Source organism: Pipra filicauda, unplaced genomic scaffold (genome assembly GCF_003945595.2).
Source record: "Pipra filicauda isolate LSUMZ 115617 unplaced genomic scaffold, ASM394559v2 scaffold282_size1924045_pilon, whole genome shotgun sequence".
Lineage (NCBI taxonomy): Eukaryota > Metazoa > Chordata > Aves > Passeriformes > Pipridae > Pipra > Pipra filicauda.
This window is the reverse complement of record NW_024104401.1, coordinates 625,026-648,966: the sequence shown is the minus strand read 5'-3', so window position 1 is coordinate 648,966 and position 23,941 is coordinate 625,026. Positions and strand designations below refer to the sequence as shown.

General features: G+C 55.3%; 1 protein-coding gene across 1 annotated transcript; it reads right to left on the bottom strand.

Annotated features, from left to right (window-relative positions):
• Nucleotides 1–648: 648 nt before the first annotated feature.
• Nucleotides 649–23,753, bottom strand: LOC113995240 (aryl hydrocarbon receptor-like). The gene is made up of 10 exons (XM_027735111.2): nucleotides 23,713–23,753; nucleotides 20,544–20,731; nucleotides 11,419–11,537; nucleotides 8,150–8,239; nucleotides 6,476–6,575; nucleotides 6,222–6,364; nucleotides 5,879–6,069; nucleotides 5,402–5,511; nucleotides 4,959–5,100; nucleotides 649–4,303 (listed from the first exon to the last, which is right to left on the bottom strand). The coding sequence occupies exons 1-10, from the start codon at nucleotides 23,751–23,753 to the stop codon at nucleotides 2,491–2,493; spliced, it is 2,937 nt and encodes a 978-aa protein (XP_027590912.2). The 3' UTR covers nucleotides 649–2,490.
• Between the last annotated feature and the right edge of the window lie 188 nt (nucleotides 23,754–23,941).

Here is a 23,941-nt window from a genome sequence, read left to right as displayed (position 1 = left end):
GAGGAGGGGCTTGAAGGGGGATTTGGGGTGTCAAGGGGGATTGGGAGGTGAGGGGGTGTGGGGGGGAGATGAGGAGGGAATGAGGGGATCATAGGGGGTGGGAGTGATTGGGAGGTGGGTTGATGGTGTGTGGAGGGGGGGAATGGGGGGATTTGGGGTCTGAAGAGGGGTTAGGAGGTGAGGCAGGATGGGGGGATGTGAGGAGGGTGAGGATGGATGGGATGAGCAAGGAGGTGGGGGGCTGAACGGGGGTTGAGAGGTGAGGAGGGGTGTAGGGATGATGAGAGGTGGATGGAGGCTGAGGGGGAGCGGCGGGGTTGGGGCGGCGAGCCCCCCACCCACACGGGTGAGGGGTGGGAGCACTGGTGTCACTGCAGTCCCTGCATGGCAGTGACATCGGGAACCTGTGTGTGTGTGTGTGTGTGAGCATCGAGTGTAACCACCTGTGAGCCCCAGCACCTGACAGGGCAGTTTGGGGGTGCGACAGGGGGACACTGTCACACCACTCTGCTGCCTGTGCCCACAGGGGCTGGAGACCTCTGGAGTGTGTCACACAGCCCGCACCAGGGCCGGGCTTTTCCCAGCACCTGCTCAATCGGGGAGGACATTGGCAGACACTGATTCAGGTCAAAACAAACATCACCACCGTACAAAGCAACCGCCTTTTAATACACAACCAAACACGGGGAGGGGGGTGAGTCTTAGAATGTCTCTTTCTCCTCGGCATCATCCGGCTGCCAATAGCAGCACAAAGAAATCACAGAGCGTAAAATGAGACACTGCCACCAAAACAGACTTTATGTGCACAGCCACAAGGTATGAAGAGATCAGACACCAGTCACGGAGCACCAGGGGATCTGTCAGGGCCCCAGGCAGCAGAGCCTCGTGGGTGCCCCCACCCCGAGGTGACCCTTGGAGCCTGTGCCCTTGGCACCCCGTGTTTCACATCATCTCTCTAGTGCCAGGACAGCAGAGGCTGGTGAGCAGAGTCCATCCTGCTGCCTTTTGGGTCTGGATCATGGCGAGCTACCTCCTTGTCCTGTCCGAAGTGCTCCTCCAGGCCACTTTGGAGGGGTCTGGCACATTTCAGCATCTCTCTGCCCCCAGCCTGCAGCCAGGAGCTTAACCTTTCCCAAGCCCCATCAGCCCTGGTACAGCGAGGCAAAGCAGGATACAAAGGAAGAGATCCAGGGAGACAACGCCACTCCACACCAGGACACACTGCCTGGCTGCTGGCCCTGCACTAATTACCTGATTTAATTTGCTTGGTAAATGCTTAAGAGTGGTGTGAGAGGCAGATGTGATGCTGAGGGTGATGGGTGCACGGGGGGAAGGTACGAAGATCCCCAATCACTGTCCTCTCTCTGACACAACGTTGCACTCCAGTGTGGTCTCAAATCGAACACACCCTCCCCCATCACTGCTGCTTCTGTGGGTTTCCCTGATGGATCTGGGAGGATGTGCCCCACGGTGGGGGAAAAAAAAATAATGAATTCACATCTTAGGTTAAAAATATAGAAAATAAAGGGAATTCAACAAAGTGATTGTTGTTGGCTCCAGGACAGCGCTTTGAGGGGCACGAAGTGGGTCTGGAGAGCAGCCAGTGGTCACTGCATCCCTCCCTGCCCTTCTTTCTCACTGCTTTGGCAAAGCCACAGGAGGAACCCCATCGTTCCTCCATCCGATGGCACCGCAAGGAGCAGGAGAGGAAGGAGAGGACAAGCCACTGACAAAACCAAGAGCAGCTTCTGCATCCCAGAAAGGTCACAACAGCCTAGTACCCACCTCCCCCAAATTCCCCAGGAAGGCTGCTGGAGAGCCCAAACCGCCAGGATGCCTCTGCTCTCACCACCTCCACCTCCCACCGAGACCCTTCAGTGCTGCTGAGCTTCTCAAAGTGCTTGGTAACATCCCATTTCTAAACAAACTGGGTCACCAGGGGCTCTGGAGGAGATGGAGAGCACAGGAGGGAGGGAGCAGAGGGACTCAGGCAGGTGGGGATGATGCAGAGGACTGAACAGCAACGTGACAAGGGTGGTCCACACACACAGGTGATGAGGAGACCACACTGAGTCAAGAAACAGCCATTCAGTGCTACCTGCAGTGCTACATGCGAGGGAGCAGGTCCACCTGCAAGAGGCTGCCCCAAGCACATGGGCCAGGCGAGCAGAGTGTCCTTCCTTGGACCCCCTGAGCCCACAAACCTCCACACTGGCATGGTTGCATCTCCCTGAAAGACTTCTCACGGGAAAAAAAGTCCAAACCACTGCATCTTCGACTGCCTGACAGCGCTGGAAGACAAAATGCTGAGTGACCAGGAAGCACAGGGCACCGCTTGCAGGTATGAGGAGGGCCCCCAGCTGCTGGTGGCTTTCCAAAACGCGGCTCCCAGTTCACAGTGGTGTTTCAAAGCAGGCTGCCCACAAAGGCCAGTGTGCCTGCAGCCCCTGGCAGCTCCCCTCGCTGCCTCCCCGTGAGCCGGGGCACCCCTCATGTCCTGCAGCCCTCACACCTCACCTTGGGCTGGATGTCACAGGCACAGAGCCGCTGCCCACCCACCGAGGGCCCCGCCGGGCAGCCAGGGCCCCGCTCCGAGCACGGGGGTGCTCCTGCACCCCCCTTCCCAGGGGCAGCTGCTGAGCACCTCGGAACCGAGCCCGCCGAGGGACGGGATGCTCCGGGGTAGTTCTCGCTGGGGCAAGGCAAGGCACCCAGCTGCTGGGGAAGGGATACTTTGGAGGTGTCCCTGAGGAAATTGGTCTCCTGCCTAAGAAGGCTATTTCCATACTGGCACTCCGGCGGCACAACACGGTCCATCCGGTGGGTGCTGGGAGCCGTGCTGGACGCCAGCAGGAGCCCACTGTGTTGCACTGGACCTGCCCCAGCCTGGGGGAGCCACAGCTGGTGCTGCGAGATCCACTTGGCCTCTCGGAGCACTGCCTGTTCCCCTTCCCAGGAAACGCTGGGCTCTAAGTGGGGTGTCAGGGGTTGTTTGGGGAAGCCACCATTCCCTGGCAGCTGCCTGGCTCCTAAGGGTGCTGGCACTTGTGCAGGGAGAGCAGCCTCCTCCTCACGGAGGTTCCCATCCCCTGAGAACAAGGACTCATGCAAGCCCTGGGCAGGGCAAGGAGCAGGCTGGGAGGGGGGTGGCAGCCACAGCCCGGCCCCCGGGGGGCTCTCGGGGCATCCAGCCAGCAGAGTCTGGGACTCCACGTGTGCTCCTGCTGCTTCCAGCTGTTTCGGAGCTCTGGCCATCCAAGCTGCTGATGGGCAGCCTCCAGGAGGAGCACTCTGACCCAAAGCCGGGTTTGCTTGGAACGGGACATGGTGCCACCGAGTCACTAATGTGTTTGAGTGCACGGGAGGCGGGCAGCTTGAGCCCAGCAGCTGGCACCCCAGATGGCTCTGAGCAACAGGAACAGCGTTATCCACAGGAGCAGAGGGGGCAACTTCTGCTTGAAGCACTTGGCTTGCCCGCTGAAGTGCTACAGGGGATTTGGTGCTGGGGACCGGGACACCCAGCACAGTCCCTCCCACCAGCCCGGCTGGGTCAAACGGGACCTGCTGCTCTGGCTGAGCTGAGCTCACCTCAGAGCTAACGGAGCCTGCAGAGACCACAGCACCTCGGCCTCCTTGTGCACCCGGGGCCTGGGGCTGTGCTGGGGATTGAGGCACTGAATTAGCTGCCCAGCAGCGCTGGAAACGAGCCACAACGCTGTTTTCCTCGTTGCAGTGTGGGAAGTCCGTGCTCTTCCCAGCATCCTCCCCGAGGAGCATCTGCTCCACACAGGATGTCACCTCGGTGCCTGGCCTCTGGCCAACCCCCTGAGCCGGCGACTCCTCCTCTGCCCCCAAGCTGAGCAGAGCCTCCTCCCACTGCTGCAGCTCTGCGTGGTCCATGCTGAGGCTCTGGCAGACATTTCCCTCCACCTCGCTCTTCTCAAAGAGGGTTTCTATCACCACCAGGAGGGAGTCGCTGTCCTCCTTGGCATCACTGATGTCCTCATTCCTGCCCAGTCCCTCGGGCTCAGAGATGAAATCTGCCAAGGAGAACTGAGGCACGTTATCAGTGTGGGAGTTGTATATGGATGCATCCTGCTTCATCATGGCCCCAAGGAGAGAGTTGGGGTCTACCAAGTGCTGCTTTGAGTGGGAATTTGCTTGTGTCTGCAACTCCTCCTTGGCTTGGAAGGGGTCCAGGAACCCGGGAAGGTCATTCTCATACAAGACTGCTTCCCCCGTGGCAAAGCTAAAAGGCAGCCGCAGGTTTCTCTTCCGCAGATGTTCCTCCCCTTCTTCATTCCTTCAGGGAAAAAACAGATGGAAACAGCATGAGCCTCTCCTCTGGGCCAGGCAAAACCACCCTTCTGACAGCAAGAGAGGAGCTCACAGCCCTGCCCTGGCTTTTCTAGAGAAGAAAGGTGCTGGATTGGACTGGTGGAGGATGGGGGCTCTGGGTTGCCTGTGGGGAGGTCTGCATGGCTCAGGGAAGGGCTGAGTGTCCAGGGCTCACTCCAGGCAGGACCATGTCCACACCCACCTCCTCAGAGCCGTTTCACTCATGCTGCAGGAGGGCACGTGCTGCAAAGTGCCAACTGTGCCCCCCAACCACCCTTCCCTCCACTCTCATGGCCTCCCTGTGCCTGGAGCAGGGATACTCACGAGAGCAGGCAAAGGGAGCCAGGGATACTCTCAAGAGCAGGGGCAAAGAGGCAGGGGCAAAGATACTCTCAAGAGAGCAGGGACAGGCAGCCAGGGATACTCACGAGAGCAGGGGAAGGGAGCAAGGGATACTCACGAGAGCAGGGGAAGGGAGCAAGGGATACTCAGGAGAGCATGGGCAGGCAGCCAGGGATACTCAGGAGAGCATGGGCAGGCAGCCAGGGATACTCACGAGAGCAGGGGAAGGGAGCAAGGGATACTCAGGAGAGCAGGGGCAGGCAGCCAGGGATACTCACGAGAGGGCTCTCTGGCGGGAGATGATGAAGTCGGGCCTGCCCCCCTTGTAGACGAGCCGTGCGTTGGACTGCACCCACAGCCAGCCGCCCTGCTTGGTCAGCAGCCGGAACACCGTCAGCCCGCTCTCCCCCGTCTTCATCACTGGGGCAGGGACACAAGAGAGGTGGCACACACAGAGTTCCTCCGCGGGAGCACACGAGTGACGCGTGCGAGGTGCCACGAGGCCGAGGAGCACCTCGTGCCCGTGCTCTGGGGGTAGGAGGTGCAGGATGCTGCCTCTCTGCCAGCTCCCCGAGCAGGTCTCACCCAGGAGGAGGAGCCTTTATTGCAGCCACTCCAGCTCTGGTACAGACAGCACTGAGGAGCAATGGTTTGGCCTGGCCAGAGCTGCACGTGCAGAGCTCCTGACAAACCCCCCAGCCCGACAGCCCCCAGCACTCACTCCTCACGTGGTTCTCTGCGCAGTGCATCATGTCAGCCGCGTGCACGAACTGGTACCCGGAGCCCCTCCGGCACAGCTCCCTGTCCGTGTATCCCAGGACAACCTTCCCCCTGGAAATAGCACAGAAACCCTGGGACACCAGGGATGGATCCCCCACAGTTGCACCCTACCGGTCAGACGTGATCCCCTGCCAAAGCCTCCCGCTTTGGCTGGTACTACTCTCCATCCCGGGCTGAGCTGCATCCCCTCCTCCACAAAACCACCCTGTGCTGGGTTTGCTGGGCTAAACAACAGCAGACAGGAAGCACTGGTGCCCAGTTAACCTGCTCCCCGTGTTACTGGGGGACTGCAGTGGAGCGACAGAAGCATCAGGCACCTTGCCCTGGGAGCTGGCTCAGACATTCCTTGTTCCCACAGGGTCTAATTTTCTGTCCAGCACCAGGGATTTTGCCATGGGGAAGGTGAGAGATGGCCTACCGGGAATCACAGGCCATAGGAGTGAAGTCCAGCTTGTGCTTTGTCTGGAAGATCAGCGTCTTGGTCTGAAGTTCCAGGATGGAGAGCGGCTGGAGGAGTGTTGCAATGGCAAAGAGAGCAACGGGGGACTTGTCTGATGCCGACTTCTGCTGCCCGAGAAGGAACTTCAGGCGCCCACGGAAATTCAAGGCCTAAGGGGGGGGATTAGAACATGTGGGAGTGAAGCAAACAGGGTGGTGGGAACCGGCTGTGCTTCCACCCCTGTGGGACACGAGTGGCCCTGAGGGAACACGCTGTGGGCAGAAGGGGAGCAGAGGGATGTCCCAGCGTGGGGCTGCCTTACCAGAAATCCTGAGGAGTTATCCAGCAAGCAGCGGAAGCGGCAGGTGAAGCTCCTCTCCGTGAGGGATTGCTCCTCAGGACGGACGTGCTGGGGGCTGGACGTGGCGCTGCATCCAGCCAGCGGTGGCTGCTCAGTGGGAACGGCTGGAAAACCCAAGGGAAAAGGAAGCTTTCCAAGCTGTGCTGCACACCTTGAGCTCACAGCTCAGACCCGCTGGAGCCGGGGTGTTCCCGCAGGGATCAGCCGGCGCTCACCGTCGGCTGCGCGCGCCGGGGGCCTGTGCAGCTGGCGGCGGAAGGCGGCTCTGTCGTCCGCGTGGATCAGCTCGTACACGCTCTGGTAGATGAGATCCGACTGGAATGACACAAGGGAAGAGCCTCAGCTCCTGGACAGCCTGGCAGAGGTGTCTGGAGGAGGACACGGCCCGGGGTTTTCCTTCGTGGCTGCTAAAAGTGGAGTGACGGAGTGTAAGGAACAGGCAAACACCACCAGCTTCGTGTGCTGGGCAGCAAGGAGCAGGACTGGCTGTGTTTTTAGGCATGGCTCAGGAAGGAGGGAAAGGGAGCAGAGAGGGGGTCTGCCCGGGGATGGCTCAGAGGTTTCTAGAAGCAGTAGAAAGGGAGATGTCCAGGTAACCCTGGCTGCTCAGGACCACACACTCCCTGCTTCCCTGGCACTCCCCAGCCATAGCCAAGCAGAGCCTTCTAGCCTCTTCCCCACACTGTCAAGGCTGAGGTTCTCCTAGTGTTATTCAGCCCTTCCTTGGATGTTTCACCCTGGCTCTGGCTCTCAGTCCTTAAAGGGAATGCTGAAACTCCAGCTCCTTCCCCTGCCACAGGAGCCCCTGCTCCTTGGGAAGGTGTGCTGCCCATCTGTGGGCCGAACCCATGTTAACTTGCAGTGTCTTCTCAGGACCAAATTCAGACACAGCACCAGACAGGCTGTGGAGTGCCCGAGGGGATTGGCTTGTGGAGTAAAAGATGCTGGTCTGCAACAGCACACAAAGCTCTCTCCTGCATTGCCATCCCTGGTTCTCCGCAAATTTATTCCACAGGATCAATGTAAAAAACAATTTTAAGTACATTTTGACCAAACCGAACAATTTTTTTTGTTTTCAGACTTAGGCAGGGGAGTTTGCTGTTTTAAAAAAGGGTTTTGGAGGTTTTGTTTACTCGAAACCCATGGGAATCTGTATCCCAGAGGTCCTGCCAAGCCCACGGGCAGCATAGGCCATCGTCTGCCAGGTCCCTGCCCTCAGGAACATGTTGCATGAGAGTCCCCTGCTTAACCAGGCATACTTTGAGAAGCTGCTGCCTGACAGCAGTTTTGACTTAGGACATCAGCCATGAGGATCCCAGGGAGCTTGGAAAGGGTGCAAAGAGAGGAAGAAGAAGCAAACACCATGAGTCTCCACGGGTCCTCCAGGAATCCCTGCAATGAAACAGGTTTAGCAGCCTCACAACCCTCCTGTTGCCTCAGTCCTTTGGCCAAAGGAGCTGGATTTTGGGGGGAATCAGAGGTAAGAGGGTGGATGTGGGGAGAGGCCTGCTTTTCCTTGGCATCCCATGTAACTCACAGTCCTTCAGGGCACTGACACTGCTTGTTGGTGAGATTCCCTCAGCCCTCTAAGTGAGGGCATGTGTGCCCAGCAGGACGATACAAGGAATATCTCACACCCCTCTCATACACAAAGGCAAGAGGACACAGAGCTGCCACGGCTCAGCTGGCATCTGTTCCCACTAAAGTCACAAACACACTTCTTGGCTTTCACAGCCCCCAGAGAACGTGACTCATTTGGGAATGTGCATCAGAAGGGACCCAAGGGAGCTGGGAAGGGAGAAGAAATAGCCATGCCAGCATGGCTGTCAGCACCTCCTTCCCAGACAAGCAGTGCATCCACCTGCATGCCAGGAAAACACAGTACCCACCTGATGGAAGCCCAGGTAGTCCTGCACTGTAGGGGAGATGTAGAAGATGTAGCCATCTCCTGTCACAGCGATGACAAAGCCATTGAGTGCCTGAAAGCAGAAGTTGAGCCAGAGTTACCCTCCCCAGCTTCAACCCAGCTGCTGAAAGACGGAATTCCTCAGGTGTTTCTTCAGCATCAGGGGGACAGGAAGGGACCTTCTTCATCAACAAGGAACCCCACCAAGAAGGAAAGCATCTGGTAACCACACAGGACTTAATTCTGTTGGTCTTTTTGTCCCCAGCATGAGCAGTGATCTGGGATGGACTGACCACTTTCTCCAAACCCGTCATGGAAGGCCTCTCACTGCAGGGCAGCTCCTGCACCAAGAGGGACCAGCTAAGAAGAGGTTTCATGGAAGATCTAGAGTTGGTTTCCTCCTCTCCAGCTGCACCAGCTGGGTACAGCTACACTCTTCTGGGGCTCTGCTTTGGACAGGATGATCCTTGTGGGTCCCTTCCAACTCAGGATATTCTATGATTCTGTGATTTCCTCTAACAAAACCTGCTTACAACTTCAATAACGAGCAGCAATGGGTGTGTAGGGGGAAGAAGGGCTGCTCTGAGCCATTCAGGAGCCTGCAGACTCCTGGATAAGCCTGGAGTCAGTTCAAGCTAACAAAGCCTTCAAAGATAGCAACCAAACTCCAGTCACTCCCTGACCTGACCTATTTATCCACTCATTAATTTTAAGGATGACATCCAAAGACACTTCAAGCCTTGCTCTTCATCCAAAATAGAGGTTATACAAGCTTATTTTTCCATGTCTTCTCCCCATACTGTCTCCAGTCACTTCCTCCCCTCCAAAACCTGCTTTTTAACCCTTAGCACCCGAGGGCATCTCTGCCACTCTTGGCTCCGAGGGTACACGAACAACTCGTCACAACAGACACAAAGTAGGACCAAACCCAGTCACCAACATCATTCAAAGATGGTGATGCAGCTAAAACCAACACCCACCTTGAAATAAAAAGAGGTGGGAAAATCTGGAATATCAGATCCCAGATTTGTGAAGGCCCTGACACATCAAAGAATCCCAGAGTGGTCTGGGTTGGAAGGGACCTTAAAGCCCACCTTGTTCCAAACCCCTGCCACGGGCAGGGACACCTTCTACTAGCCCAGGTTTCTTCAAGCCCTGTCCAACTTGGCCTTGAACACTTGCAGGGATGGGGCAGCCACAGCTTCCCTGGGCAACCTGTGCCAGGGCCTCACTACAAATTAGGGAAACTGTTCCAAAACTCTAGAGGATCATGGCTGGGGTAAAGGGAGGGGAGCTCACACATCCAGTGAACACCCAGTAAACGAGGCAAGATGAAGATCCAGAGATACCTGGTGACCATTTCAGACTGATTTCCACCAAAAGCAAAGCACTGCATTAGACAGTAACTCTTGCCCCTTGCTCTTGTCTGTAATATATTTATTAGTGAACAGATGGAGAGAAATTAGGAAAAGAGCACCCTAAATGGAAACCTAACATACACATCCAGCTTGCTGAGGGACTGATCCTTCCCTTTGTGTGCTGCAGCCCCCCGAGGGGCCTTGAGTCAGAGCTTTCTGCAAATTACAATATCTGATTAAAATGCTCTTTGGGAAAAAAAAAAACCAGCCACCAGGCAGCTCAGTGGGGGATTTCTGTCACACTCACACCTCATAAGCTCTCCAGATGCCTTCAATCACCCGAGGCTGCCAAGGCTCTGGTGGATCAACAAATTGCCATCAGATGGTCCAACTCCAAACCTCTGGAGAGGGCTCAGGAGCAGCTCCATCGTGGGACTGGGGCAACCACGGGCTCCCCATGGTGTTATTCCAGCTGTTCCTCCGTGACTGTCACACGTGCAGGCAGCTGGGACCGGAGCCCACGTGGGAGCCCTCGTGTGGTCTGAGGTCCACGGCCAGAAGTCACACTGAGCTCCCAGGAGTCGCTGCCTCGCCAAAATCCCACACGGAGCCTCATGCTGGGGCTCTGCTCCCACCCGCCCGCCCCCACAGCTCTGGGCTGAAGGGACTGAAGGCAGACTTCAAGGAGCCAAGCATCCATCTGCTGGTGTTTGGAGAGGTGGCAGAAGAGGAGTGAAGGCCCAGAAAGTCTCCAAGAGAGCTGGAGAGGCACTCTGTAAAGGGTATGTACGGATAGGACAAGGGGGAATGGCTTCCCACTGCCAGAGAGCAGGGTTGGATGGGACATTGGGAAGAAATTCTTCCCTGGGAGGGTGGGAAGGCTCTGCCACAGGTTGCCCAGAGAAGCTGTGGCTGCCCCGTCCCTGGAAGTGTCCAAGGCCAGGTTGGACAGGGCTTGGAGCAACCTGGGATAGTGGGAGGTGTTTCTGACTGTGGCGGGGGATGGAATGAGATGGGGTTTAAGGTCCCTTCCAGCCCAAACTGTTCTGGGATTCTGTGAAAGCACAGGCACAGGCAATGACAGGAACAGGGAGCAGTTAAGGGTCTGGTACAGACCTGCCCTGCCCCCAAGGGCAGGGTTGCTAAGCTGACATGCCCAGGTGTTTATTCAGCAACCAGCCTTTCCATGTGACCTTTCCATCCCAGTTTCTTCCAGCTCACATCTATAAATGGCAGCCCAAACCAAGAGCATTCTGGGGTAGCTGGTTCACCAGCCCCTCGTGCTCTGGAGTTCCCTGACAGCTCTCCCATTAGACACTCACTGGCCTTTCTACAAAGCAAAGCTCCCACCACCACGGATTTTTTGCACCACTCCTTTCAAGATCCATCTTCCCTTCTTTTCTCCCCCACAACCTACAGACTTAAGCTGGGCTTTTCCCAACCCAGGCAGGCAGGGAACATATCCCTACAGAGCTCATGCAACGCCCCAGGTGGAGCAAAGAGTTCCTGGGGGAGGTTTTATCCTGAGCTATCACCATTCTCCTCTCGGCATTTGCCAGAACATCAGGAACACACCACCCCGGAGACTAATGAGGGATCAATCCCTACACCACCATAGGATATCTCTGAACCTCTTGGCTGGGATGGAGCTTGAGTCCACGAGCTGTAGTGTAACCAAAGGGGCAGAAAATGGTAGTGGGGATGAGAGGGAATGGTGGGATGGGGACCTGGACCTGTCCCAGCCAGGCAGTGTCACTGGTCTCTGTCCCTGGGTGCTCAGTGCCTGCAGAAATCACAGGGAAGCAGCTCCAGGCAAGGCAGGGTCTCTCCTTGCTCCACAGATGGGAGCACATGCTCCAGAGCTGCTTGGGAAGACCCCAAATGACCAAATTACCTGGAGCAGCAGTTCCCCCTCAGGAAACGGCTCCCTGTCGACCTGCAGGTCCGTGTGTCTGTTCCCCCCTGGGGCTCTGGGCTGATCCAGCAGGCAGCTGCCAGCCTTTGGAGCTGTGGCTGCAAGAGAGAAGGCAAGAAATCAGTGTGGAAGAGGCAAGCCAGGAGCCTCTCCCTCCTCCTGCCCACCCCAGGGTTGCTCATGCAGCCACACTACACCATCCAGAGCCCGTGGACTTGGCTTGGAGGGAGGAGAGACCAGTGGGAACTGGCACAGAGCCCATGACAGAGCCATGCACAACTTGCCCAAGGCTTCCTCCCAGAGATTTTTTTCCCTGCTTGATCCCATTTCTGGGAAACCTCACTTCTGCCAAGGTCTGAGGCAGAGATGCAAAGGGTAGAGGGGAGCTAAGTGCTTCTGGGATGGCCAGGCTGGGAAACAACACCCAATACAGCAATAACTCTGCAGGTTAGAGGCTGGTAGAGCTGGAGTTTGCTTCAAGCCACCCCAGTGGGGTGCTCTCTCAGCTCTCCTGCCCTTCAGGGCTGAAGAAGGATGGAGGCAAACCTTTCCAAGCCACCCCAGATGCCACCAAATTACCCATATTTTTTTTCTCCCTTTGGCTGCTCAGAAGCAGGTCAGAGGGTTGGTGTCCACGACTCTCCCAGGACACCTGAGCAGCTCTCAGCTGCCAGGACTCGTTGCCATGACCTCCCCAGGCTGATTCACGTGCTGCCTCATGCTTCATTCCCAGAGGCCTTCAAGGCAACACCCTTGGGTGCAACCAACATGAAACCTCCTCCTGCCCTGGTCGCAGGACCTTGGGCATCAGAGGACACACAGAGAACTGGTTGTTCAGGGAACAGGAAGGAGGAGGGAGGCTCCCAGGGACATCCCCGACGTGGTACTTCATCTGCTGATTCTCACTGAAAAACCTCAGTCCAAACTCAGGACAATTTCAAGGCATGTTTTTGTGCCAGCTCAACAAAAAAACCCCACACAGATAAAGCTCAAAGCAGCCCCCATGTAGGAACCACCCACCTCTGCCACCACCACGAGCTCCCACAGCGCCCCAAAGTCAGACAGAGCTCACCTATCCCGTGGGATCCACATCCCAGCAGGGATCACTGCCTGCCCTGGTGGGTCAGATGGTGCTGTGTGACCTTGGGTGGATCCAAAGGGGAAAACTCCTCTGAATTTGGGGGAGTGGTAGGAAAGTTCCCTGACAGCTCTCCCATTAGACACTCACTGGCCTTTCTACAAAGCAAAGCTCCCACCACCACGGATTTCTTGCACCACTCCTTTCAAGATCCATCTTCCCTTCTTTTCTCCCCCACAGCCTACAAACTTAAGCTGGGCTTTTCCCAACCCAGGCAGGCAGGGAACATATCCCTACAGAGCTCATGCAATGCAAACCACCCCAAGCCTGACCGTACGTTTAATTTTCTCCATGGCAGAAGCTCTCGCTCCACCATCAAAAGGTTTTAAAGGTTTGTTCCCTGGGAACACCAAGTTCAAAGCCAAAATAATTCAAAACCCCAAAAAGTTCCACGTGAAACCGCTGCCATGAGACAGTTTGCTTTGCATCAAACCATCAGTATGCAAAGGCATTCCCCCTGATGGCTTGGCATGTTTGTATTAAAACCCAGTTTGGGCCAAAACATCCCTGGGATGTATTTCTACGTGGGACAAGGGCCCGCCCACACAGGCTGTCAGCAGGCAGGGCAGGGACAAAGGTAGGGCAAAGGGAATTAGCTGAAGGCCTTGCACAAGGTGACACAAAGAGCAGTGGGGAGAATGCTCTGAGGCCACGAAGCAGAATTATCCTCGATCTCTGTCGGTGAGAGAGCTGGGATACTTCAGCCTCCCCAAAAACTCGATGCTCAGGCAGCACCTCCACCTTCTCCATCAGTCACATCTTCTGCCCTCTCCCATCCTGTGCCCTCAGAGGTGGATCAGCCAGGCCAGGGGATCTGAGACCTCTGGGAAAGGCAAGGAGTCACCAAACAAAAAGCCTTCTCACATGACTGCCATGTGATCCCCAAGTTCAAACACCCCGAGCCCATCTGGACCGTGGGTCTGGCTTCAATTTACACTTCATGGAGCGGAATAATTTCAAAATGAAACATCGGCTCTTTTTTTAAATCTGATTTCTTTTGAAGTGCTGACTCCCCTCTGAAGCATTGAAACGAGGCAGGCTGGCAGGGGGTTTCAAAAAGGAACGAGTTCTTCCAAAACAAAGCTCCCAAAGGGCAGTGAGTGATTTGAAAGGACGCACATCCCGGGAACGTGTGGTCTCCAGCTCTCTCCCAGTGCCCGCCAGCAGCATCTGCAGGGAGAGCTGGGGAGAGCTGCTGTGGGCTTACAGCATCCAACAGGAAACAGGTCCAACACGTATCCAAGCTATAATGTACCCCCAGCAATAGAAACAACTGCAGAGAAAAGGACGATGCACTTTTGCTGTTTGTGCCCAGTTTTTCCAGCCTCCTGCTGTGCATCCTTGAGAATAAATGGGAATTAACACGACGATGTGGTGCTTGGGGACATGATTTAGTGGTGGGCTTGGCAGTGCTGGATTAATGGTTGGACTTGATGATCACAGAAGTCTTTCCCAACCTTAATGATTCCGTAATTCCACGAAAAAGACCACGAGAAAAGTCATCTGCAATACTAGACAAATTCCAGGTGCTTGCTGAAGCAATTTGGTGATAATTTCTATTTTCAAAGTGCTTGGATAAGGGCTCTCTGTGTGTAAGTTTTAAGATAGGAGGGGAAAATCCAGCTCTGTCCTGAACCCCAGCACCATGAGAGCACTGGAGGAGGTTTCCTGCACTGGTGTGATCCCCAAAGACTGAAAAGGCTTTCATTCAGCCAGGGAAGATGCCAGACAGGATCAGTAACATTTTCGTCCCCCCTTGGGGGCTTTCTTGCCTCTGCAAGGGGGTTTCTAAGCCCTGCAGTGGAGGAAAGCCCTCAAGCAGGAGAAAGAAGGGAAAAAGAGCAAAGCAATCCAATCTCTCCACTTTTTGCTTGTCACACATCCCTTGCCTCTGGCATGGATTTGGCACTGAAAAAAAAAGGGTTATTGGTGACAACCCCAGAGTCAGTTGTGCTCTCACGGGCTGGGTTACACTGGTGGGAGGTGCCAGGCTTTGCCCACGGCAAGCATTGCCCTTTGAACTGGCTCCAGAGATGCCTGGCACCAAAAAACCAGGAGCTCCCAGCTCCTCCAGCAACACCAAGCCATGCACAACTGTCTTCCTCTTGGATCTGATCCCAAACCCTGTCAAATTAGCACCAGCCTTTGCCCCAGCTGTTTAACAAAGGCATTTTGCCAAGCAGAGCAGGCTCATGCCATCCAAGTAAAACAGACAAATGCCAAAGCCACAGGTTATAAACCTGTTAGGAAAAGTCACCCAGTATTTCCCAAGGAGCACAGAAACGCCCAGGAGAGCTCTGGCATCCCCAAAGCCCATGCCAGCCTCTCCAACCTGCTGCTGCAAACGTTCATCCCACACAGTCCTGCAGGACCTCACCCAGGGACAGATTTAAACTTGACTCCTTTCACTGCATCAGTTGCTTCAGGCCCAGACCCCTGCAGCTCTGGCCCATGGCAACAACAAAACACGAGGAGATGAACAAAAAAGCTAATTTAACACTGACAGCAGTGAGATTGCCCAGTGAGACCTGTGCCAGCTGCCCTGCAGTGGAGCACTGGGAAGGAACCTGGTGTGACCAGCACCAGTGGTGGGAAAGGACCTGGGGAGACCTCCTAAGCCAAGCCCCTGCTCCAGCAGGGTCAGCTGCAGTGGGTTTCCCAGGACCAGTCCCTGGCACAGATGGGGATCTTGGATCTAACCTTCCTAACTGCACCAGTGCAGGGATGGTGAATGTCCAGCAGGGGTCTAGGAGGATTCATCCTGCACTCCTCCACAGGCAGGTGGATGGAGACCCACCAGGACTCGAAGGCCAGTGGTGGCAGGAATATTCCACCCAGCACACCCTTGTGGGAAGCCAGATGTGCAGGAGACAGTCTTGCCACGTGTCACAGCCCGTGCAGGACACTACCCTGCCCTCCCTCACGCTTGGGCAGCAGCCCAGATGTGTCTGGAGGAGGTTTGGAAGGAAGGTAAACACAGCCAGGGCACATGTGTGGCCCACACGTGGCCAATGGCATTTCCTGCCCCAGGCTGGCACTGGGCTGGGTGTGGGCCAGGGGGCACGGGGAGGGACCCCACTATCCTCTGCTTGTTAGGAGCTGTTAGTCATCCCAAGCTTTGCCAGGCTCTTGTAGCAGGAGAGGGTTTTCCATGGGTTCTGAAAGAGGGCAGGGTTAGATGGGATATCGGGAAGGAATTCTTCCCTGGGAGGGTGGGGAGGCCCTGGCACAGGTTGCCCAGAGAAGCTGTGGCTGCCCCTGGATCCCTGGAAGTGTCCAAAGCCAGGTTGGACGGGGCTTGGAGCAACCTGGGCTAGTGGAAGGTGTCCCTGCCCACGGTAGGGGGTGGAAGGAGATGATCCTTAGGGTCCCTTCCAACCCAAACTGTTCTAGGACTCTGTGATCCTCCCTATTGCAGACCTCTCCACCTGGGTGACCCAGGAAGAGGGCATGGCAGCACATCCCCTAAGCACACCCTCTCCACCTCACAGAGCGTTTTTAGCCCCATTTTCTTGCTCACCCTTGGCAGAGCCACATCTGCAAGCCCAGAATCTGCTTCCTTTGTCACAGGAACTGTAGGAAACGAAGCCCAGCACAGCTCTCCAGCCAGCTGCAGCTTTTCCAAGCTGCTCAGCACTAAAACCCACCCAAGCTTTCATGAGCTCTCACTGCTTGCAGCAAGTGGGGCTCCCGTCACAGCACACGGAGCCCAGAGCACCGCGGCAGTCGCAGCACTGCCAACGTAGGGACAAGCTTTTCTCCTGGGGCACTTGCTCTCAAAGAGACAGGGATCAGCAAAGTCACTCCAGATTTGTCTGGGAGATCATCACACAGGTCCAAGTAGCAACCACTGCAAAACAGTCTGCAGACAGGAGCTCAGCAGGAGGCTGGCAGTGAGGTTCAGTCCATTTTTATACGAGTGACAAAACCTTCAGAGTGCCTCTAAGGCAGGTTTTGATAGTACCAGGCTTGTCATCGCTATCCACCAGCACTCAGAGGCTGGCTCTGATGAGCAAAGCTCGGGAGACACCAAGCCCTGAGCCCCCACCTTGCTGTGTTTTATCCATATAACCTCCGGTAAGACGGATTTGGAACTGGATGGTTTTTAAGGTCCCTTCCAACCCAAACCATTCTATGGTTCTGTGACAGTTCAGTGATGCCCAAAGCAGGCTCTGGCCTGGGGAGGGTGGAGAAGCCTCAGCTCGGTGAGAAGAGCAAACACAGGAGTGCTCAGCTATGGCAGGTCCCCCCCGAGGTACCCACAGGGCATCACCCACAGCTGGTGATAAGTGCATGCCAAAAGCAAAGGAAGAGGGAAACCTGGACTCCTGGGTCTATTCCTCCTCCTGACTATGGGGAAGAGTCAGTCCAAGGGTCACAGCCAAAACCAACCCAACTCAAAAGCCAAATTTCCTTTTTTTTTTTATTTATTTTTTTTTATTTTATTTTGCACAGAGAAACTGAGACACCAGAGCTGTGCAACACCTGCAGCACTTGCAGCAGGGGACAGAGGACTTACAGCAGATGTGTGTGCCCAAAACCAGCCTGTGGAGGCATGGAGGGAGCTCTGAGGGCTTCCCTCTCTACACCTGAGCCTTGCATAGTGGTTTGCATTTCCAGCAAAGTACTAATTTTCTGGTTTCTCGCTAAAGCACGGACAGAAGAGAGAACATTTAAAAGCAAAGCAACTTTAAAAGATGGTGCAGTGAGTCACTACCCTGTGATGGAAACCAGGGTCCCACCCAGATGCAAGACCCTTTCCCTAATATCCACCCTGTAAGCAGGCACTGATGCCAGCATTCAAACCCACTACGGGTTGTCTTTCACTCTGTCCCACCCCAAACACTGCCCCAGACCCTGATGCCTGACTTCCTACACCCCATTAAACAGGTCAGTCCCCGAGCCAAAGGCATATAGTACCCACATATCAGAAATACCAGAGAAGCTGGAAAAGGTTGGAACCCCCTCCCTCAGCCAGGCTTGACACAGGCGACACAGGGAAGCTCCACTCCAGGCATGGAGGGAGCACAGGAAGTGCAGCACAAGAAGAAAAGGAGCCTCAGGGCATCACCCTGTGAGCCCACGTGCAATTGGTCTATCAATTGTCTGGAGATAAGGCAATTATCAGTCTATCAAAATATCCCCTGTCTCCCGCCTGGAGATAAGGCCACACTTGGGCTGTGGATGGAGGGAGGGACAGGGAAGCTCACCAGGTGATGCCACGCTCTCCTGCTGCAGGAGAGGGGCCTGCATGAAGCAAGACTGGAGCAGAAAGCACAGCATGAGGGGCTTCACCACGTCCCCCCAGAATGCCTGAGGGGACACACCAGGAGCAGGAACAGCCAGGAACAGGCTGCCCTGACCTGCAGCCGACACGGGGCTTCATCGGGCAGGGCTGGAACCAGGCAGACCTTGATGAATCGGGGGGATGATCTGAAGTCAAACACGATGAACTTCAGGGCAAACAAGGGCAGAGCAAGGGGAAGGAGCTGGAAATCAAAGGCAAGTGGCCAAATGGGAGTAATTGGCCTGGCAGGACGGGTCTCCAAGGAGGAACACAAATCCCTGCAATGCCAATTGCATTTCCAGAGCAGCTCTCACGCTGGGAAGCACATGCTGAGCACAGCCAGCAGCAACCAGCTCCTGCTTGGAGGCACAGGTCCCATCCGGAGAGTTTGGCACCGGGGTCTCCTCCTGGAGACCAGCATCCCAGCTGGAGAGGGCCTTGGGAGAGCTCCAGAGGGCTGGGCATGAGGCAAAAGCTGAGGGAGCCAAGTCTATTCAGTCTGCGGGGGCGAGAGGACACAACAGGAGCCTCCAAGCACAGAAAGCTGCTGCTGCCTTCCTGCCCTCCACATGCTCTGCCTCCACCAGTGTCCATCACCCATTCCATCGAGCCCAAGGCACTGGAGATGAAGCATGTCCCTGTCCCCACATCCTGGTGACTCGTGGGAATGTGGTGACTCCCCCCAGCCAGGCTCTGCACCCCCATTTCCGCTCTTGGCCCAGACATGTGCTGGGTGCCACAGCCCGTGGCTGGGTCAGGGAGCAGGAAGGAGTTAATGCTCTGCCAGCACCGCTTGGGACAGAGGGACTTGTGGTGTCCCCAAAACATCACATCCTGCCATCACAGCATTCGGCTGCCTTCCTTCCCAGCCACCCATCCCGCATCTCAGACACGTGGGAACTGAACCCCATTCCCCAGGTTTTCCCAAAAAAAGCAGGTAAGAGAGGAATAGGCACTCAGCAAAGCTCACTCTCAGTCCATCCTCGGCTTTGAGGAGCCCAAAGCACACCCAATGTGTGCAGCAATCACCTCTCTGGTGCAAAGACATCTTCCCTCTGCTGCAAGTGCCTCTTCATGCCTCCACCACATCCTCTGGGGCCCTGCTCCCAGGAAGGACCCCCTGGGTCACAGCCTTTCTCACTCACAGCCAGTCAGCCAGCACAGGCCCAGCACAGCCCTCAGCAGCTCCCAAGACACGTCAGAGGTGCTCAGGGAACAGCCGAGACCACAGACAAGGAGGAGGGTCCACCACGCTCAGCTACACTGGGTGCTCTGCCAGCCACCTCCGAGGCCATTCCAGAGGCATTGCCGTTGTGATGCTCCAGCACTGCCCAGGAATGGGAGTTGGAGATGGAGCTGCTCTGGGTCCCACCCGGGAAACCAGCTCTGCTGGAGAGATCCCCCCGTTGCAGCTCCATGTGTGAGCTGCAGCCTCAGGAGAAGGAGCCCAGCCACAGAATTATAAAGGGTGGAGAAGACCTCCAAGATCATGGAGTCCAACCATCAACCCAGCAGTGCCAGGTCCAGCAGCCTACAGACCCTGGGGGGGTTCAATTCAATTTATAATTTAATAATTATACATCATATTATATACCATATTTATATGATATGATAAATATGATATATACTGTAATTTACGTATTATATATACTGTAATTATAATACATTGAAGAAGATTGGATTGAAGATTGGAGTGAGACTGGATTGAAGAAGAATTAAAGATTTGCTTGAAGAAGAATAGGGAGGGAAGGATAGAGAGAGAGGAATAAATATAAGAATACCAAATGTAGAATAAATATGAAAATACATAATATGGAACATAATAACAGGGAATAGGTATTATATTATAAATTTATAGTTACTTAATGTAATTTTAAACTGCCATTCCAGTTGGATGAGGGAAATGTTGCTGCTCAACAAGACATCACTCCCTTCTTCACCATGGGCTGGTGGGAGCGGGACACAGGAGGGTTTTTGGAAGTAAAGGAGGGTGTTTGGACGTAAAGGACAGGGAGGATGGCTGCTGATGGAGATGGAGGAACTTTGCAGGAGGTCTCAGCTCCCTCCATCCATAGTGATGTTCCTCTGCCAGTCACCCCTTCCAAGAGGGATGGGGTCGGGATCCTCTGCTCCCAACACCCCCCAACCCCTCCCCAGTCACTCCCCTGCCTGCTCTCCAACCCTCAGTTTCCAAGGCTGAACTAGGTGGTCTCCCTGTCCCAGGGATGTTGCTTTTCCAGGACACCAAGCACCCATAACTGACCAAAGAGAACCAGACTTGGATGTGTGACATCCAAAAATGAGGGTGATTCCTTCCTTCCAGAAAACAAACACAGGCTTTCCTTCCAGAATCACCCCTCCAATGATCTCTTCCAGAGGGGACACGGATAAAACGTGTGTTGTGAGGGGTCCCACAAGGAACCACTGCCAACTCCACCACATTTTGGGAGATGAGGCACTTTCCTGCCCACTTTTCCTGGGCATTTTCAGTCCAGCACCTCAGCTAAAGGTGCAACACTGCATTATCAGCACCCAAGGGCCCGATCCCACATCTCACCACCATCCCATCTTCAGGAAACACAGCTTTCCCTCCCAAAGCTTGGGGTGGGGCATGAGCTGTGCAGTCCCCTGGGGACTGACCCCAGGGGCTTTTCCCCCCCTCACAACATGGACACTCACCTGTCAGGTAGCTCTTGACCTTCAGGTATCCAACGGCCAGCCGCAGGATGGAGAGCTTATCCAGCCTGGAGCGCACATCCTCGGGGAAGGGCAGCAGCCCCGTCAGCTTGTTCAGCTCCTGGTTGAGCCGGTCGCGGTGCCGCTTGGAGGGGTTGGACTTCACACCCTCAGCAGGTGGTGGTTTGGGGCTGGGAGAGGCAAAGGACATTTAATAACACTGGGATTGCCCACAGGCCAGGCTGGACGGGGCTTGGAGCAACCTGGGAGAGTGGAAGGTGTCCCTGCCCATGGCAGGGGGTGGGGTGGGACAAGCTTTAAGGTCCCTTCCAACCCAACCCATTCTGGGATTCCACGACTTGGACGATTAAAAAAAAAAAAAAAAAGCAAAGTAGATGCAAAAAAAAATTGTTTACTTCCACTATTCTGATTTCTGCTCCTTTCAGATGGGTATTTCTAAACTAAAACAGCATCTGATGCCAGACAGGCCCTGGGACCAACCCTCAGCCTGCAGAAGGAACAGTGTCCACGAGAGCAGCTCTGCCTCAAGCCAACACAAGATGCCATCTCTATCAGCTGGAGTTATCTCACACGCTCCAGCCGAAAGCCCTGCACAGCAGCAAGAGCTCAGTTAACAACTTTAATGAGTCTTGGATGTCACCTTGTCTGCTTCATTTTTTAATGCCAATCTGAATTTCGTAGCTTGAAGAAAAACCCTTCAGACCCCCCCCCCTCTGTATCTGGCTTGGCTGCATCTCTTATCACGCACCTCATTTTGTTTGATGGAATTTGTCTAACCACAAACTCCCCCTCCCCAGGCATCCTCTCTCCATAAAGGAGCTTTGGATAACAGGATCTGCCAGTATTTAGCAGCAATTTAAGCTCTCTCCTCCACCACCACTCTCCAATCTCATCTGGCAGGGCTGCTCGCAAGTGTGACACGAAGGGAAATGAGCACTAAATGAACTGCAGTGAGGTGCCTGTTGAATTTTCAGCTCAGAGAGTGACCAAGGGGTCTCCTAAGGACGAATGGAAAATTGTACCATTTCCCCAGGAAAGCTCAATCCTGCTGGTTTGTAACAGCAGCATCAGGAGGGCCAGATCCTCACTCAGGACCACTGGAACAACTCAGCACCAAACTCGTCCATACAAGCTGGGCAAAACACACTGGCACCAGGGCTTTTATGGATCTAGTGGATTAAACACTTTTGAAATCACAGTCACGCACAGGAAGGAAAAAAAATAAAAACAGTTTTCCCTTGACTCTGATTAGAACAAAAAAGAGGTGAAGCAAATCAGTCTGAGTTTCCTCAGATACCCCTCAAACTCCTCAGCTCGCTCGCTCTCCAAATCCAGCCCCCAAACAGCCAGAAAGAAGAGAAAACGAGACTGGAGATGAGCACAGGAGTGGGTAAAACACAGAGTTGTAATGGGATCTCTTGGACAGTCTGGCTAGGCACTGAAAGTCCCCTGGCTGAGGCACAGGGGGTGGCACCCCAAGGCCGAGGGAGGACACCCCAGCATCTCTGTGCCTGCATGTCCCCAGCTGCAGCACACAGCAGGCACCCTCAGAGGGGGGGTGACAGTGAGGAAAATGGCTCATGGAAACAGTAAAGACTGGTCTAGATGTTTGAAATCTGTCTCAATTCCCTTCTCTTTGGACCACCTCCATCCCCAGTGCCCCCTCTTTGCAGGGCAGAGCTCCAGCCCCTCCAGGGTGCCCCAGGCAGTGCTGGTGCCCCAGCACAGCACACCAAGCCCTGGCATTCAACAAAGCTGCTCAACACCTGCACATCAGGCAAGGAAAAGTGTTTCAGAGAGGTCTGAGCCCCTGTTCTGTTTGCTGGAGCCTTGTGAAATGGTTACAAACCATGCAAACATTGCAAACTGTGCCATGGGGCCCGTGGTGAGCCGGTGACCCCCAAGTGGAGGGGCCGGAGTGGAGCCGGGTGGAAAGCTCTGCTCCCGGTGGGGCAAAGGCCATGCTGATGCTGTGGTTTGTTTTTCCCCAGCTGCCCTTTGAACGGGAACCCAGCAGGAAGTTTGTCCCTTTTGCAAGCTGGCAAGTACCAAGGGATATTATTCCCAGCAGTGGAGTTTGCCTGAGCTGATATATTGCTCTTTATTAATTTCCTTTTTATCTTTTTTTTTTTTTTAAGTAAAAAGCCCTGGGCAAACTGCAAAGGGGCCGGAGAAGTCCCTCACCCCATCCTCCCCACCCCGTCTGGCTGGCTGCACATCCCACTGCCCCCAGCCCCGCTCCACCCAGCCTCTCCCGGCAGGATCCCGCCCCAAGATCCGACCGGGCACAAAGAATAATCCCTTCCCATTCCCAAGGCTGACCCTGCAGAACCAGGCAACGAGGGCCCTTCTGCTCCAAAAAGACACCTTCTCCCACACCCTGAGCCACACGAATCCAGCCCAAACCCTCAGTCCGGTATGCCAGAGGGGTGGAATCGCCGCTCCGAGGTGAACAGGAGACAGGTTTGAGGCAGAACAACCACCCTTCATGTTTCCACAGGAAGACTCCCAAATAAATAGCCGAGAGAGGCTCTGAGTTAACTTTTCACCACAGGTTTATAATGTCGATGTTCCCACCTTCATCCCACGCTTGAGCTCAGCTCATCCGTCCCCACCACGGCCTCCCAAAAATATATATCCACCTTGATTTCCTATGCACCTGCAAGCCTGAGGTTAAACAGGCTGACGGGACTCGGGGTGGGGGGAAGGCATGAAGGAGCCAGGAAACACCGGGCACACACCGGGGGGGATGTTATGCAACAGCTATTGAGCAGAGTGGTAATTAATTATTAAGGAATTGAGATGTTTTGGCAATTAGTAATCGTTGTACGTTTGATTTAGGCAGGCACCGAAACCCAGCCCAGCTTGCAAAATCACAGCCGAGCAGCCCAAACTCTCCAGCGAGGCTCCTCACTGGGATTCAGGACGAGCATCCTTGGGATTTCTGTTTTCCCACCAGCGTGCCAGAGCCGACACAGCGTTAGCTCCAATTAACCCTAATTAAAATCGAGTAACCCAAGCATGCCGCTCCCCCGGTGCTCCCACCAGGGCAGCTCCCGGCAGCTCCCCGCATCCAGCCGGGCTCCCGCTGCCCGGTTTTCGGCCGCCCTGCCCGGGAGTCCCCGGGGGGGAACCCCCTCCCTGCACCCACCTCTTGGGCACCGGCTTCTTCCTCTTCCTCCCGGCGTACATCCCGCGGGCGGCGGGAGCGGCACCGGCGGCAGCGGGAGCCGGAGCGGGACCGCGCCCGGGGCGGGGCTGGGGGGACACGGCGGGGACACGCCCCGGCCACACCCCGGCCACGCCCCCTCGGCATCGGCCCCGCCCCCGCCACCTTCGGTCCTGGGGACAAGGGACACTGAGTCCCGGGAAACACCGTG

Coding starts and splice junctions, on each gene's coding strand:
- LOC113995240 (XM_027735111.2), bottom strand. CDS start 23,753: ATGTACGCCGGGAGGAAGAGGAAGAAGCCGGTGCCCAAGAG. Junction 20,732..23,712: donor AAGAAGCCGGTGCCCAAGAG/GTGGGTGCAGGG, acceptor TGCCTCTCCCAG/CCCCAAACCACCACCTGCTG. Junction 11,538..20,543: donor GGTCAAGAGCTACCTGACAG/GTGAGTGTCCAT, acceptor TCTCTCTTGCAG/CCACAGCTCCAAAGGCTGGC.